The sequence below is a fragment of the Hylobates moloch genome, unplaced genomic scaffold, assembly GCF_009828535.3.
Source record: "Hylobates moloch isolate HMO894 unplaced genomic scaffold, HMol_V3 SCAFFOLD_19, whole genome shotgun sequence".
NCBI lineage: Eukaryota > Metazoa > Chordata > Mammalia > Primates > Hylobatidae > Hylobates > Hylobates moloch.
Genome location: NW_026652294.1, coordinates 40,856,585 through 40,874,327, shown reverse-complemented (window position 1 = coordinate 40,874,327; position 17,743 = coordinate 40,856,585). Strand labels below are relative to the sequence as shown.

General features: G+C 44.1%; 1 protein-coding gene across 1 annotated transcript in view; it reads right to left on the bottom strand.

Moving 5' to 3' along the window:
* GLP2R (glucagon like peptide 2 receptor) overlaps positions 1-17,743 on the bottom strand; it is a 66,809-nt gene that overhangs the window by 21,573 nt on the left and 27,493 nt on the right. Inside the window, exons 5-9 of the mRNA XM_032138249.2 lie at positions 16,683-16,789; positions 13,679-13,832; positions 11,174-11,333; positions 10,077-10,137; positions 9,187-9,256 (exon numbers count right to left, since the gene is read on the bottom strand). Of these exons, the coding sequence (XP_031994140.1) occupies positions 9,187-9,256; positions 10,077-10,137; positions 11,174-11,333; positions 13,679-13,832; positions 16,683-16,789 (552 nt within the window). The remainder of the gene's footprint in view (positions 1-9,186; positions 9,257-10,076; positions 10,138-11,173; positions 11,334-13,678; positions 13,833-16,682; positions 16,790-17,743) is intronic.

Sequence of the window (17,743 nt, the reverse complement as noted above, 5' to 3'; positions counted from 1 at the left end):
CTCTACTCCCCAGAATACATTCCATGACTGTCATGGACTGGGAAAATCCAGCCCTCCATCGTCAGCCTTTAAAGAAATTTAAAAATATGCCTGCAAATTCCTTGGCCCTTCTCCCTTCAAAAGGTAGAGCCTAATCCCCCTTATTCCCCTCTTGAAGTGAGCTAGATTTAGTTACTTGCACTTAACGAAAAGAATATGGTGTAACAGAAGTGGTGTTATGTGACTTCTGGGCTAGGTCCTCAAAAGGATGGCTGGCTTCCACCCAGCTATCTCTCTCTCTCTCTCTCTCTCTCTCTTTCTCTCTCTCTCTCTCTCTTAGGTTTCTCACTCCAGGGGAAGTCAGCCACCATTTTGTGAAGACACTCAAGCAGCCTATTGGGAGACCCACATGGGGTAACTGAGTTCTCAGGCCCAAAACCAGCAACACTCACCACCAGCTACGTGTGTGCACCACCTTGGGAGCTGATCCTCCAGCCCCAGCCAAGCCTTCAGATGGCTGCAGCCCTGGCTGACGTCTCGGCTGCAGCCTCAGGAGAGATCAAGAGCCCCCTGGAAGTGGTGAAAAGCAGTGGCTGGGTTTGGGTAGAGCTTGGAGAATGAGAACAGGGTTTGTGAGAAGTGAGACTGGAGAGGGAGGGAGGGTGGGTCAGTTTTTGCAGGGTCTTTCACAGCTGTGCTAGGTAAGGAGTTTGGATTTTCTTCTGAAAGCAATGAAGAGCCGGTGATAGATTTTAAGCAGGGAAGTGACCTGATCAGATTTGTACCTCTGCATTTCAGAAAGATAATTTCAGTGGCAGTGTGGAGAATGGATTGGGTGAGGGTAAGGCTGGAGGAGGGGAGATCACTTGGGAAGTAGTTTCAGAGTTCCTGGGGGACAGTGATGGAGAAGAGAACTCAGCAGCAGTCCTGGTGCTTCCATGATGGAGAGGAGGGGATCAATTTGAAATGATGAAGAAGTACGAGTCAAATGATCTGTGTTATTGATTGGATGTGAGGGCATGACCCTGACGTTTTGTGGTAGATCTCAAATGTGCAGTACTGCCATTCGCCAATAAAGGGATCACGTGGGGAAGGAAGAGCATTGGGTGGGAAGTAGAGGATGGATGAGGACTCCAGTAGTTTTGAACACAAGAGATGTTCCAAGGCAGTTAGCTATTTATGTCTGAATCTCAGCAGAGAGTCCCAGCCAGAGCATGAAGCCACTGGAATAGACAAGATTATCCAGGGAGACTGTGTAGCTGGGAGAGAAAGAGGGTTAAGAGAATTGCCTCGTAGTGAAGGGAAAGATAGAGGAAGTGGAGAGAGCAAAGGTGATGAAGAAAGAGTAGCTAGGGAGGTTAGAATAAACCACACAGAAGGGGCATCCTGGAAGCCCCCGAAAGGATGAATTTTAAGAAGATTTAAATGCTACATAGAACTTAAGCAAAATAAGACTGCATTTAGCAACAAGGAGCTCACTAAGAGAAGCTGCAATGCAGAGGTGGGATCACAAGCTGGATTCCAGAGTTTGGTTTTGTGGATGAAACGTGAAGAGGAGGGACAGCATAGACAACATTAAAGAGGCTTGGCTGTGAAGGGAAGCAGGGCATTCAAATATTAGTTGACAAGGGATACACAATGAGATAATGTCTCCTCGGTTTTATTTGCGAGGCTGGAAGAGGCTTTTGGTTGCAACTGTTTTTAAGATTAAAAAGACCACGCGGGGTGCAGTGGCTCACACCTGTAATCCCAGCACTTTGGGAGGCCGAGGTGGGTGGATCACGAGGTCAAGAGTTAGAGACCAGCCTGGTCAACATAGTGAAACCTCATCTCTACTAAAAATACAATAATTAGCCAGGCATGGTGGTGGCGTGCCTGTAGTCCCAGCTACTCAGGAGGCTGAGGCAGGAGAATTGCTTGAACCTGGGAGGTGGAGGTTGTGGGTGAGCCGAGATTGTGCCACTGCACTCCAGCCTGGGCAACAGAGCGAGACTCCATCTCAAAAAAAAAAATTAAAAAGACCTAAAAATGGCTTTATGCAATATAGAAAGAACTGACAGAAAGGGTGAACAGGCAGCAATTAATAGAACAAAATCTCTACAGACATTGAGTCAGCACAGTACTAATGTCCCTACCTAGAAATAAAATCCTTTAGCTACATATTGAAATGCAAGCTGTTGAATTCAATATATGTCTGTTATTATTTGCTTTTATCGTCCTCAGGAGAATCAATGCTCAATGCTAAAAGGCTAGAGTTTCAGGCAAGAAGCTAATCCTGAAGCCAGCAGGAATGATGGAGTTTCCCAGCCAAAGAATATTTAGGAACAGAAAATTTAAATACAAGCTGAATGTAACCAAGTAATGTATTTCTTTTAATGGGATATCTGCCTCTCATCATAAAGAGAAAACGTTGTGTCCTTGGCTTGGTGATTTGTTGAACACAGGCATTTTTCTTACAAAGCAAGCTTAACAACAGAAAGGCATTTATTTCAGCAAATTAATTTCAATCAGGACTGTCTCCTAGGCGATGAAGGGTTATAATGGGAAGCATGTTGATTCACTGTTCTCTGTGTCTTCCAGAGACCAGACATGAGAAAATGGGCATCAACCCATAGAACATATGAAGGAGGCACTTCCTCACTGCCACAGGATGAAACCCTAGCTGGGGGTACCATGAAGCCTCTGCTCATCTGGGCTTCCAAGAAGACAAGAGTCAGCAGGTAGTTTTGGATGGTGCTGTTCTTCATTTGCACACAAGCAGGAAAGGGGCTGAGTGAGGACGTTTTCCAAGAACCCAGCCAACTCCTCCAGGATTCTGTGACCAGATGGGGGTGGGCACTAAGGACCCCAAATATATAAGGATCTCTTCCAGATTCTGGAAAATACAGATGCATTCTCAGATGTGACATTCTTGGTGACACTTTCTTGCTGCCCCAGCTTCCGTGCACAGATCTGGGCCTACAAGTTGGCAGAGGTGATTGCCGGTATAGCGGGAGCTCAGGGGTAGGCCTCATCCACCCCTAAACTCTTCCATCTACCGCCAAACCCCTCCTCCTCTGGCCCACTGTGTGGACTAAAATGCTTATCCTGTAGAGCTACTCTTGTGAGTCAAAACACTCTTTCCCCAAGAGCCCTGCTGAAAGGCGCACATCCCACTGAAGCTAAGGAATCACTGGGAGAGAAGGAAGAAAGCCCCTTTTCCATTCATTCATTCATTCATTCTTCATTCATTTTTGCAACAATGAAGACTTCAGTAATTACCTAGGATCTGGCTTATTATCACCATTTAAAGCAGAAGATGGGGTGTAGCAAAGCTAAGTTTTGATGGAGTGGGAAAACCCAGAGTACAGGGAGAGTCACACTTTAAGTCTTTAGAAGAGGACAGCACAGGAGTGAGGAAATGTCTTGGGAAGCCTGAAGCCACAGAAAGCCCCTGGGTTCCTGGTGGGGCAGAGGACCTAAAGAGGGACAAGGCCAGTGAAGACAAATTTTACCAGTGTATCAGCTTTGCCAAGTTCTGAGGCTATCACAGAAGATTCAACAATAGCAAATGCAGGCTTTAGACTTTGTGACTTCATAAAGTCAGCAGATGGTTCATTCAATTTGTTAGCTCAAAACAGCCATTTCACTGGGTCTGTTAACTGCAGGGAGCAGGGTATGGATAGAATGACCCTGTGTAATGTAATCATTGTGTAAGGCTGTCCTTGAGCAGGACTAATCAAGGCTTTACCAATATTCTACTGAGGGCTGGAGAGACTAGGCTGTAAGAATATGCCAGGTTCCGAGATGATTCAACTCTAAGTGTACACTTCAGATGACAGGTGAAGTAGCGAAGTCTTATACAAAGAAAGAGGTGGGAATTCTACAATTTCTGTCTGGCAAGAGACCCAAAGGCCATCTAGATTCTTCAGGTTGCCACATTATGGTCATTTCTGAAACGCAGGCAACCTTGTACCAACAAAGCAGTAAATAAAATTTGCTGATGCATCTGGATTTCCAGCATGTTGTACACTCGCATCAACCCAGATGCTGGTCAGCAAATGCAGACCCAGTCTAGGGGATGGTGGGAGAGATCCACCTGTGATAACTAGGGATGTTCACCATGGAGCCGGACCCTGGGATGGGACACTCTACTTGGTCCCGGTGCTTTGTTCGCCATGCACCGTTGGCTTTTCCTCAGAAGCCTCTGATCCATGTTCCCCAAAATTGGGCTCAGGCTCAAATTTGACCAAGTTGAAAGAAAATTGTTAAGTACCTAGAAATGCCAAGTGCTGCTAGCTCAATCCTTATTATTGTTACTCTTTCTTACTTCATTTTAAATAGAACATATGTGGGGGCCAAAGAATTATTATTTTTTTCTTAACACAATAAAGATTTATTTTATCTTATTTTATTTTATTGGTTATGTCACTGTCTAGTGCAGTGGAGGAAGTTCTGCTCCATACAGTCACTCAGGAATCCAGGTTCCTTCCACGTTGTGGTTTAAGGAATTCTCTTTTAGAGTTGGGGTTATGTCTATTCAGATCAGTGGAAAATTGCAACATGTGGTCATATAACCAAAAATGAAGGCAGATATTGGTTCAGTCATAGTCTTATGAGTCTCAGAATGATAACTATTAAATTTTGAATTCCCCGAGGATAGAAACTCTGAAATAACCTAGCACTAAGCCAAGCCCAGTGAAGGTGCTCAATGAATGCTAAAGGAAGATACAAGAGAGTGGCTGAATGAGATTCCAGTGCTAAGGAAGCTCTACATGGCAGGAGATTTGATTCCATCAGTCTGGGTAAGTCTGGGCTGGGCATTTTTTAAATCCTCCCCAGGTTGTTTTAATGTGCAGCTACTGTCTAGTCCAGGGTTTTTCAATGTCAGCACTCTTAATATTTGGGGCAGGATAATTATTTGTTCTGGGGGTGGTTCTGTGTGTTGTAGGGTGTTGAGAAGCATCCCTGACCTCCACCCACTAGATGCCAGTAGGAACATTCTCCTCCTATCTCCATCCCCAATTTATGACAATTAAAAATGTCTCCAGACATAGCCAAATGTCCCCAATGGTCAGAATCTCCTCTGGTTGAAAACCACTGGTCTAGTTCAAGACTGATTTTATAGATGAAGAAACAGAGGCCCAGAGAGGCCAACTCACTTGGCTAAAGGACACATCACAAGTCAGTCATAGAGCCCAGGCTCCTGACTCCTAGCCTGGCTCTTTCACTTCTTTCTGCATGGCCTTTCTTTTCCCTTCCATGTCTGGTGGGACACATAAATTCCACTCTCCAGGGAGCCCTAGAACCAATGCACAGAATCCTAGAATCCTAGAGCTGCACATGTTGGGAGGGCAGCAGGTTTAGCTCCTTATTGTTCAGGACAGATTATCTTCTTGGAAACTGATAGAGATGAAGATCTAATGCCTTTCTCTGGGGTATATGTCAGTGTTTTACAAGTTCATGGTTAAATGTCTTCCTTGTGACCAAGGGGAATGTTCCCATTTCTCTTCAAGCCCATTTCCTCTAGTCCAAGTCCCTGTAGACACAGACAACAACAGTGAAGCAATGTCCTCTCTAAGAGCTGAGGGTGATGGTGAAATATTCCCTTCTAGGCATGCCTGTTGACTTATTTTAATTGCAGGGAGGTGGGGGGTAGGGGACAGAGAGATTAATAAAGGACTCAGTTTCCAAGGAGAAAGAGAATTTATCAGGCAGACCTGGGGCCATCCAATAGGCACTTGAGGCCTATGTGTGCATGGGAGGAGGGAAACACCATGGTGGAACTGGAGAACTTTAAATGTATTCATACGAGTAGAGCATAGGGCACTTCTGGTTAGGTGAGTAGATAGGGAATGACTCTAAGGAGTTTAGAACCAGATCTGAGGGAAATAGTGACCCATTAAACAGTCAAGTAGAACAGAGACATAATCAAATTTTACTCCAAAAAGATCACTCGGGCTGCAACAAGAGGATGGATTGTCAGGGGCAAGAATGAAGAAGAGAGACCAAAAAGGAGGTTTTTGCAGAGGTGTGCACAAAAAAAAAAAAAATCACAAGGGGCTGAAGAAGAGCAGAGACCAAGGGATTAAGGAGAAGGAAATGGCTTGGAGAGACCTTTAGAAGAAGAATTGACAGGACTTGAAGTCTGAATAGATGTTGCAGGGAGGAAGAGGACAGAAGTTAGGAGAACACCAAGCTTTCCAGCTTGGGTGTCTGGGTGGGTGGGTGGTGGAGCCATTTTCTGGGTAGAGTGAGTAGGAGAAGGAGAGGTCTGAATGGGAAGATGAGGAGTCCACCGCAAGCTAAGGTGAGAGTGGCCATTTCAGTAGAGTGACCATGACTGGAGCCATAGAAGCAACAGCACGTAAAGGTCATTTTATCCAAAGTGAGAAGATAGAGCATGTTCTTTTGTCCCAACTAGGAAGCACCAAGGGAATCTAGAATGCAGGTCAGCCAGCCATAGAAGGCCAAAGCAGCAAGGACCAAAGCAGTAGTTCCAGCCACTAGGATCGTTTTCGGGATTTTAAAACGATAGTGGGGCCAGACACGGTGGCTCACACCTGTAATCCCAGCACTTTGGGAGGCGAAAGTGGGTAGATTGCTTGAGGTCAGGAGTTCGAGACCAGCCTGACCAATATGGTGAAACCCCATCTCTACTAAAAATACAAAAATTAGCCAGGTGTGGTGGTGGAAGCCTGTAGTCCCAACTACTAGAGAGGCTGAGGCACAAGAATCACTTGAACCCGGGAAGCAGAGGTTGCAGTGAGCCAAGATCGCACTGCTGCATTCCAGCCTGGGTGACAAAGCAAGACTCTGTCTCAAAAAAAAAGAAAAAAAGAAAAAAATAGAAAAAAACTACAGTGCCTAGGCCCCACTCCCAGAATTTCTGATGTCATAGGTCTGGGGTACAAGGCACCATGATGTTTCTAACACACAGCCAGTTTTGAGAACTCCAGGTGTAGACAAAGAGGTTCACAAACTTTAATGTGCATCCAAAGCCTGGGGAGCTTGTTACAATGCAGATTCGGATTCAGGACTGGGAGATGGGGCTGGAGAACCTGAATTTATAACAAGCGCTCAGGCGATGCTGGTGCTACCCGGTCCAAGGACCATCCTTTGAAAAACAAGGGTGTAGCAACATGCTTTTCAAATCAGGCCACTCCTGAGATCAACGAAACATAAATGTCTGGCGGTGGGACTCAGGCAAAAAGAATTTTTAAAGACACCCAGGGGATTCCAAGAGCAACCCAGTTGGAGAACCATTGGTGTAGCTTCTAGAAGACTGCAAGTAAACACTAGGGCTCCAGCTGGACCATGCCTCAACGCTATCCTAGGGATGGCTGCTGGCCTCCATTTTGCTTTGTTCTGCCTGGTTAGCAAGAACTTTTCAGGGTCCAGAGTGCAGGCCATGAGTGTCCACTGAATATGTTTATCAAGAACCCACCATATGCTTGGGCTGGCTGCCAGGATGATCAGAACATGGGGCTTACAGTGGCAGAAAATAGGTTTTAAAGAGATACTTGAAATGGTGTTGGCTAGGGCTGGAGCAGAAGCCTGCACAGGATCTGGGAAGGAACAAAGGAGGGTGTGGCCATTTTCACTTCGTGAGGTGAGCATCCAGGTAGAGCAGCACAGAGAGAATGATGCCTGACCCAAGACTTGAAAGATGAGGAACAGATCACCAGGTGGAAAAGATGGCGAGGGAAAGAGTTGGAACCAGAGGAGAGTCTGAACCAAGGTACTAAGGTGCAAAAGAGCCTGCAGCATTCAGTATGGCAGGCATGGGGGCAGGAGGCAGTAAATAGTTTTTGAGCTGCACAGTGTTATGGTTAAAAGTGCCAGCTGTCACCCCGTCAGACCCTTTGGGCTGAGATCCAGTTTCCATTGCCTGGCTCTATGACTTTAGGCAAGTAATTTCTCATCTCAGTGTGCTCACCAGTAAAATAAACCTAAAAATGGCATACCTTCATAGGTTGGTTGGGAAGATTAAATGAGTTCATACACTCATACACAAAGCACTTACAAATGGAGCTGGTATGCAGAAGTGCTTAATAAATGTTCCTGGGACAGTGGTGGAGGTGTCCAGACAGGACCCCAGCTGGGCAGTGTGGCTGGAGAGAGGACTGTGGAGGGCAGGAGGATGTGGCAGGGCTGAGCACACCATATGTGGGGTGTGTGTGCCCAGACCTCATCTAGCACACTATCAGCTGCAGGTCCAGTGACAGGAGGGAAGATGCCGCAGCATGTGTGCCACCTCATAGACTAGAGGTGACACAGGCCTGTTCACGCTCTCGGTTTTACCACCACTTCTAGGAACATTTTTCCCTCCAGGTCACACCCAGGTCTAAACAGAGAGTTGCCTTCTATTATTGACAAACATTGACACTCCCCTATAAAAACTAGCCTTTTTCTTTCATGGTACCACAAATACCAGATTATTTATATAAAATGGCAAAAACAGATCATCCAGCAACCCCTTGGGGAACAGGGTGGGCAGAGAACAACACCTAGTGTTCAGCACCTGGTGGGCACACAGAGATTATGGTGCTGTGTCTAGGCAGGAATACTTTCTGCCTCCCTTTGGGATCTTGCTAACCCTTCCCAGTGTTTGCTAACTTTCTGCCCCTTCCTGCTAGCTTCTTCGACAGATCTCATTCTCATACTCTATTATCTAAAGGAATTTTTGACTCTGGGTTGACCATCCCTTTCCATTCCAAATATTCTGGGCCACAATGATTAAAGGTCCTCCCTCCCTAAGGTCTCAAAGTAGCATCTATGTCTTGATTCTAACCTGCATCACAATTTTGGGTTAATACTAATTGTGTGTTTTCCTCCTCTAAAAGAAGTTCCCTTAGTCTCTTCCTCCCTCCTGTGGATGGTGTTAGGATATAAGCCAATACCCCTGCTATTCTGGGCTCCTCCATGACTAAAGGCATCGGTATCCTCAGGAACTTGCACACATCTCAGCCCTTCAATACAGGACACAGAGCTGACTGCAGGTCTCTTTGCATAGTGTGAAGACCCAGAGAGAAGGAGGCTTACAATGTAACTCCAAATTGAGGTCCTGAACCAGAGCAAGAAGCTTCTAACTTCTCATTCAGCAGAAAATGCTCATAGTTCAGCTTCTCTCTCTCAAGGGATCAGAGAATCTGGGGGACAGGACAGGGGGGGATTCCCCATAGCTGCTAGGCTCAGAGACAAAGAGGTGGATGGAATGGTCCTTACTGTTACACAGAGCAGTATGGGTCCTCGGATGATCCACCAGATTTTCTTATTCCCATTTGTTGTCCAGCACCTAAGGTCAAGAGTAGAAGCAGGCAGTAGAAGACTTAAAAACAAGAGGAGGTTGAAAGTCAAAGCCTCATGCTCTCTGGAAGAAGGATGCTTGCACTCAAGCCCTACTTCCCACCAATCATTCCCCTGAGGGGTGGGAGAGGCAGAGGAGAGAACTCAAGTCCCTTCCTGTTAGCACTGGTATAGTTTACTTTCCTTACCATTAATTTGCTCTTCAGTGGTAACAGCCTAGCATGTATATCTTTCCAAAATTTTCCTCCATGTTCATACAAACATAGATTCCTAATTACATAGGTTTTTTTGTGCTATTTGAAGGAAAAAATATGGGATCACACAATATACGTTTCAGCAATAGGCTTAAAATAGGCTGTTGAGAATCAGTGCCTAAAAGTTCCCATAACAACTAACTTGTTTTTCTTTAAGTAGTCTCATAATATTCTGCAATACAGGTATATTACAATTTGTTCAATGATTCCCATATTGATGAGCATTCAGTGGTTTTCTGTTTGCTTAGTTTTGCTAATTTTTTTTCTCACTATGAACAATGCTGCAATAACCATTCTTGTATTTTTGTCCTTACATACCCAGGGCTGCAGCTAACCTATACAGCATCTTTGAGCTAATTTGCATGTGTAACTAAATTAATAAACTACTTGCTATAAGATCTCTGATTATTTTATCTCCCATTCCTAAGAATATTCTAGATGGCCAAAATGAGAAGGGATGGATATTTTCTTTGGTAAAATGATGTCATTCTTTGTATTTAGGCATGCCTGGGAATTACTGGCTCATGAAAGAATAACACCCGGTGAATTACCTACCCTGTGTTCTCCAGGTGCGCACGGGCGAAACCCCAGGGTACAACAAATAGCACAGGGAAGGCTGGGGAGAAAACACAAGCAAATGTAGTTAGGAGTTGGTTAGCCAAACCTGCCTGCCTCCCACCACAGTGGATGAGGCTAACCACAGGTGGTTACAACATCAAACCTAACATCATGGAGTTGTGGACTGTGAGAGCCAGAGAGACCGAGGGTGGCACAGGGCCCATCCATTGTTTCACCACCCAAGAAACCAGGGCCCAGAGGGGGAAAGCGACTTGATACTTGTCACAAAGCAGCTGAGAATAAATCCAAGGATATTAACCCAAATCTCCTGAATTACTGGCCCAGGTTATTTCCTCTGAATCCTGTAGCACCAAATCCTCCAAAGGGTTTGTGGAGGTAGGGGGTCCAAATCTAGATACTCTTAGTCATATTTTTTTTAATCAGAAAATTCTTCTTGAAGACCTGGTATTATGGACTAAATGTAGGTGTCCTCTCAAAAGTCAGATGTTGAAGCCCTACCCCAGTGATGGCATTTGGAGATAAGGCCTTTGGTGATACTTACTTAGGTTTAGCTGAGGTCATGAGGGTGGGGTCCTCATGACAGGATTAGTGCCCTTATAAAAAGAGACCAGAGAGCTTGCTTTCTCACTCTCCTCACAATGTGAGAATACAGGAAGAAGGCAGCTGACTGCAAGCCAGGAAAAAAGCCCTCACCAGAACCCAACCATGGTGAACTTCCCACCCTCCAGAACCACAGGAAATCAATGTCTGTTATTTAAACTACACAGATATTTTGTTTCGACATTCCAAGCAGACTAATACAGTTGGGGACAGGGTAGGAGGAATATCATCAGATTCCACCAAAGACTCTCAATTTTTGAATGTGTCCATTAGGCTGTTGGGCCTATGGCACCTGTGCATATGTGTGCATTTGTGTGCACACACATACTCCTCTTCAAAGCTCCCTGTCTTTGAGGACTTATATGTCCCAGAAGCAACCTCCAGTTAGGTTTCTAAGTCCAACTAAAGTCTCTATCGGGCTCCCATATTTTGATGGATCCCCAGGAAAGGAAGCTGAAGGTCAGGTCACTCACCCCAACCCAACAGCAGGTATCTGGGCCACAGCCGCCTCTCAGGAAGCACTGTGGGCTCCAGCAGTGTGTGGAGGTAGAGGCCTTCAACCAGCAGCCATAAGTAATTGGCACCCACAAAGTAGTGCAAGAGAACCTGGACTGAGCGGCAGGAGGTGGACATCTGCAGAGGACAAAACACCTGAGGGTGAGTCCAGACTCCCCTGCATCTGATCCTGAGACAGAGGGGGAAGGGCCTCCCGGGGACAACCCCTCCCTCTTTTTACTTTTTGAGATGGAGTCTCACTCTGTTGCCAGGATGGAGTGCAGTGGCGCAATCTCGGCTCACACTGCAACCTCCGACTCCCTGGTTCGAGTGATTCTCCTGCGTCAGCCTCCTGAGTAGCTAGGATTACAGGCACATGCCACCACACCTAGTTAATTTTTGTATATATATATAATCTTTTTTTTTAGTAGACACAGGGTTTCACCATGTTGGCCAGGATGGTCTCGATCTCCTGACTTCGTGATCCACCTGCTTCAGCTTCCCAAAGTGCTGGGATTGCAGGTGTGAGCCACCATGCCCGGCCCCCTCACTGTTTACTCTGGTCTCTCCCAGACCCTTGCTGACCATCTCAGGGAGGTTGGCAATAATATCAAAATGTGAAGGAATGAGGGCTTCATGTAGGTGTTCAAGGCCAGCCTCCTCCTTAATATTCTAGACATTTTTAGACAAACGAAAATGTAGAAAATTCACCATCAGCAACTGCCCTAATGGAAACACTGAAGAGTATGTTTTCTAACCTCAGTTCAATTAAGCTAAAATCAATAACTAAAAAATTTTCAAATGATTGGAAATTAGAAAATAGACTTCTAAGCAATCCATGGATCAAAGAAAAAAATGAAACAGAAATTAGAAATTATTCTTAACTGAATGTAAAGAAAATATTGCATGAACTTACTGCATATGGTTGATACCAAACCTTATATAATAAAACTTATAGCCTTAAGTGCATTTTTTTAAAAAAGAAAAAAGCTGAATATCAATTATTTTAAGGATTATGTAAAAAAAAGTTATAAAAAGAATAGCAAATTAAGCCCAAAGAAAGTACATGGGAGGAAATAATAAAAGCAGAAGTTAATGAAATAGAGAACATGAAATAAAGATAATCAACAATGCCAAAAGTTTATTCTCTGAAAAGTCCAATAAAGTTGAGAAACTTGTTGCCACGATGATCAAAGAGTAGAAAAAAGAGCAAAGATACAAATAATCAATATCAGGAATGAAAATGAGAACACTCTTACAGATCCAAGGGACTTGGAAAAGAACCGAAGAGAATATCATGAACAATATTATGCCAATAAATTTGAACAGTTAGATGAAATAGATGAATTCCTAGAAAAACTCATTTGCTACAGCTGACAGAAGAAATAGAATCCGGATATAAGATTGGTAATTAATCCATAGTTTAAAACTTTCCAATAAAGAAACCTCTGGGTCCAAAATGCTTCATTGGCACAATCTATCAAACATTTAAGGAAGAAATAATACTTATCTTTAATACATTTCTTCCAGAGAATAGTGAAAGAGGAAACAAGTTCTAATTTGCTTTAAGAGGATAACACAAACTTGATCCCCAACCTGACAAAGGCATTACAGGCCAATCTTTCTCATGAATGTCAACAAGGAAATACTCAACAAAACACAGTATTAGCAAACTAAAGACAGCAACTTAGGAAAAAGAAAATAATATGTCAAAACCTAGTTGGATTTATTCCAGGAATGCAAGGTTAGTTTAATAGGTTACCACATCATTAGCAGGATAAAGGAAAAACCTCAATAGATGCAGATTTCAATGTGGAAAAGCATTGTTGCTTTAAGAAAAATAGTATAATTGCCCCTCAGTATCCTTGGGGGATTGTTTCTAGGACCCCCTGTGGATACCAAAATCCACAGATGCTCAAGTCCCTTCTATAAAATGGTGGAGTATTTGCCTATAACCTATGCACAGCCTTTCATATACTTTAAATCATCGCTTGATTGCTTATAATACTTAATACAATGTAAACGCTATGTGAATAGTTGTTATGCTGTATTGTTTAGGGAATAATGACAAGGAAAAAAAGTCAGTACATGTTCAGGTCAGACGCAATCACCCTTTTTATTCCCAGATATCTTCTATCCCCAGTTGGTTAAATTCATGAATGCAGAACTCACAGATACACAGGGCCAGCTATAATTGTAAAATATGTTGATCTGGTCCAATTCTTTTGCTTGCACATTAAGAAATTCCCACCCAAGGACATACAGCAGCCATGGTGAACCCTTCTGCTTTTGGTTTCTTTCACCTGGCCTGCTCTTGGCAGGTGGTGGTTTTATTAAGTCACGTACTGCTTCTCTAGCCAGAAAGTCTTGGAAACCCTCTTATCTCTCCCTGCCCTTCCCTAGTCCCACCTGCCTGCCTTCTGATTCCCAGTACTGACCCATAAGGTGGGGAATCCAGTTTAAACAGTGGGGAAGGGGATTACCTCCGACAGGTAGGACATCCACCCATTCTCATTGTCAGGCCTCTTGGAGTAAGAGTTGTAGAAGACGACGTCCTTCACCAGTACAGCCAGGGTTCTCAGGATGAAAGAAGCAAACAAGTTCATGTGGATGTAGTTGCGCGTGCAGTGGAGTTTTCTGTGCAAGGAGAAAACCGAATGCTTTCCCTCAGGAAAGAATGGCTCTGACCAACAGGCCTATGCCTTTTATGCCTGTGTATCTATCACTAAAGACAGAGGGTCATAGTATAGGCTGCAGAGCTGGACTGCTGGATTATGTGACTGTAAATCTCTGTGCCTCAGTTTCCTCATTTGTAAAATGAGAGTAATAATAGTTATCACTGGCTGGGCGCAGTGGCTCATGCCTGTAATCCCAGCACTTTGGGAGGTCGAGGTGGGCGGATCACAAGGTCAGGAGATCGAGACCACCCTGGCCAACATGGTGAAACCCCGTCTCTACTAAAAATACAAAAATTAGCTGGGTGTGGTGGCAAGTGCCTGTAATCCCAGCTACTCGGGAGGCTGAGGCAGGAGAATTGCTTGAACTAGGGAGTCGGAGGTTGCAGTGAGCCGAGATCACGCCACTGCACTCCAGCCTGGCGACAGAGCAAGACTCCGCCTCAAAAAAAAAAAAAAAAAAATAGCTATCACCTACAAAACATCTTCAACATGCCAGCCATGTTCCAAAGCATTTACATACGCAGCTACTATTGAGTATTCTTACTCTTTACCACCACTGGAGGTATAGGAACCATTATTACCCTGATTTTGTAAATGAAAGAATTAAAGCAGAAGGATGAAGTCATCTGTCCAAAGCTCCAGAGCAGTAAGTCGCAGAGTTGAGATTCAGACACAGAAACTCTCAGGCCAAAGTATAGGTCTCCCAGTCTCTTCTGCCTCTGAGAACAAGAGCACTTAACTCCAGGGGTTGTGGAATGATTAAATCCATTAATCTGTGTACATAAGTAAGTGTCCAGAAAAATGTTAGATCTCATCACCTCTTCCTTACGCACCTGGGGTCTCCTGCAGGCTCTTTGTGTGTGATGTGACATTGTGCATCCTTGCTGTCGCCAGAGGAAAGAACTCTTCCCACCACTGTGCTCCCTGGGCAGCACATACCCTGTCCTATTTTGCTTTAGAGCTATTGTTACATTTTTAATTTCTAAAAAGGACCTGAGGCAGGTTCTTCTGTCTTAGGATTTATGCATTCTTCTCTCTAACTAGATTGCGGGCTACTTGAGGGCAGTGACTGGGCCTCACTTTTCCCCAAGCCTTAGGCAGAACTGACACTTGGTTGTCCCAGGCTTGGCTGAAGTGACTTCGTACAGGGCTGGGCAGTTATTTTCCCCTGGCTTGGTCCTGGGACTTTGGGACAGGGCATGGAGGAAGGAGGTCACGGATAATCAGTGGGTACAACTTGCAGAGTTCTCCCATAGCTCAAGCATGGTTCTCCCAATGGGGTAGATGGTCATGACTCTACCCTAGTTGCTGCAGAACATCTCAGGATTGAGGACTCACATGAGGCCCAACCCAGGGCTAGCAAAGCCCAGGTGGAGAGGTGCTCTGGAGCTGGTTTCCAGGTCTCCTACACCTATGTCAAATGCTCATTCTGCCACGTTATATCCGCTTACATTCCTGAAACAAGAGACAGCTTTGGAGAGCTTTCTAGTGGGTCAATAAATGTCTCACTTGCCTGATTTCTAAAAGCATGATTTAGTAAAAGATACTCAGGCTTTGGAATGCTGAAAGTTTAGGGAGTGAAAGTGCTCAGATCCTGGACTGCCTGCTTGTGATCCTGGCTTCATCACCCACCAGCTGGTGATCTTGGGCAAGTTACTTCATCTCTCTATATTTCAATTAACTCATGTCTAAAGTGAGGGTAATAATAATGCTAACCTCCTAGGGATAGAATGAATCCTAATTTGAATTAAGGATGACATTTAAACGACTTAATGCATGTAATGCGCTTAGGAGTAAGCACTTAAATTTGATAGCTAATTGGTGTCTGAGGGCCCTGAATTAAAATCCCAGCTCTTCCACCCATTTGTTTACCTTGGGGAAGATTCTTAATCTCTTCTGTAAAAAGAATGCCTCTGATTGAGTTGTAGTGGGAATGGGCTGTGGTGGTAATGGATGTGATTAGGGATCTACACCAGGGCCAGGCACGCAGCAGGTGTCTAATCCAAAGGAGGTAAAGCTGTCAGGAGTCTTGGGTTCAAATTCTAGCTGTGTAGCCAACTGGCTTTACGGCCAGAGGTGACTCAATGCCTCTGGTTAGGACATTGCCATCCCTTTCTTCCCCTTCATCTGCAAAATGGGATGGATGGGACTTAGCCTCTCTCAGGTCACTTCCAGCTTTGATGATTCATGACACATCCAGCCCAGTCTTCCAGTGCCTTCTAGAGGTAGCCAATGAGCAAATTATACAATATCATAGTTCCCCCATTATCCATACCTTTGCTTTCCACTGTTTTAGTTACCTGTGGTCAATCATGGTGCACTGCGGCTCAAAAATATTAAACAAAAAACTTCCAGAAATAAATAATTAAATAAATAGTTCATGAGTTTTAAATTACGTGCCATTCTGAGTAAAGTGATGAAATCTAACACTGACCAGCTCCATTCCTTGATCATCACAAGAAGAAAGGTGAACATAGTGTAATAAGATATTTAGAGAGAGAGAGAGGCCACATTCACATAACTCTTATTATAGTATAGCATTATAATTGTTCTATTTTAATATTGGTTATTGTTGTTAATCTCTCACTGTGCCTAATTTATAAATTAAACTTTATCAGAGGTATGTATGTATAGGAAAAAACATGGAGATAGAACCAAACATAGGGTTGGTTCTATCCCTGGTTTGAACACTATGTTTCGTTCTACCCCTGGTTTCAGGCATCTACTGGAACTCCTAGAACATATCCCCTGTAGATGAAGGAGGGCTACTATTCCTGCCTGAACACATGTCTGCATAAGTTCTACTCACCGAAGAAACAAGAGGAGGGTGAGAGCCAGGAAGAGGGAGATAAGAGAGAAGGAGTATCCCACGGTGTACATCAGCTGCAAGGTTGACAGCAAGGCATAATGATCCACCTGAACACAGAGGAAGAGCAGACATGACCACCAAGCCATGGGGCTATGGCCACAACCCCCAGCTCCACACCCAGGGCCTCCAAGGGCCTAGGCATGGACTCCCAACATTTTTTTAAACTTTTCCTTCCCAATCCTTGTTGACACCCAAATAGGGTAGTTTAGACTGCTCTCTGGTACATCTCAGAGGCCAAGGAGCCTTAACAAGTGAAGAAGAGCCCATGGTGGGTCTCACTCCTGTGACTGGGCCCACAGTCCAGCACTGATACACCAAGAGCCACAATATCATAAGAGAATTGTGTTCAGAACAAGAGGATGCCTTGGGAATGAGGACAGGCTCTTTGCCCTTGGGAGCACTGTCCCTAGGGTCTATGGGTCCTTCCTTCTGGAGGACAGGGCCAAATTTCTGTCTGAATGTTTCCTTCCTAAAGTAACTCTTCATAGATGACCTCTTGGAAGAAGACTCAATGAAACATTGCAATATTTTCTCTGAGTCCCAGGTAGCCTGATTGTGAACAGAGGATAATTTACAGAAATTCTGTGTTATTAAATGTGATTTTTGTTCTATGTTCATGAGAGATTTTGGTCTGTAGTTTTATTTTCTTGTAATGTGTTTGTCTGGTCTTGGCATCTGTTTAACAATGGCCACATAGCTGAGTTGGGAAATAGTTCCTCCTTTTCAATTTTCTGGAGAGTTCATGTAGAATTGGCATTATTTTATCTTTACATATTTGGTAGAATTCACCACTGGAGTTAAATAGCTCTGAGGTTTTCTCTATGAGAGAGTTTTAACTACAAGGCAATTTTAATAATAGATATAGGACTATTCTGGTTATCCATTCCTTCTTTAGTGAAATTTTGTAGTTTGTTTCTTTTAAAAAAATTATCCATTGTATCCAACACGTAGAAATTATTGGCAGAAAGGAATTCATAAAAATCTCTTATTATCCTTTTAAT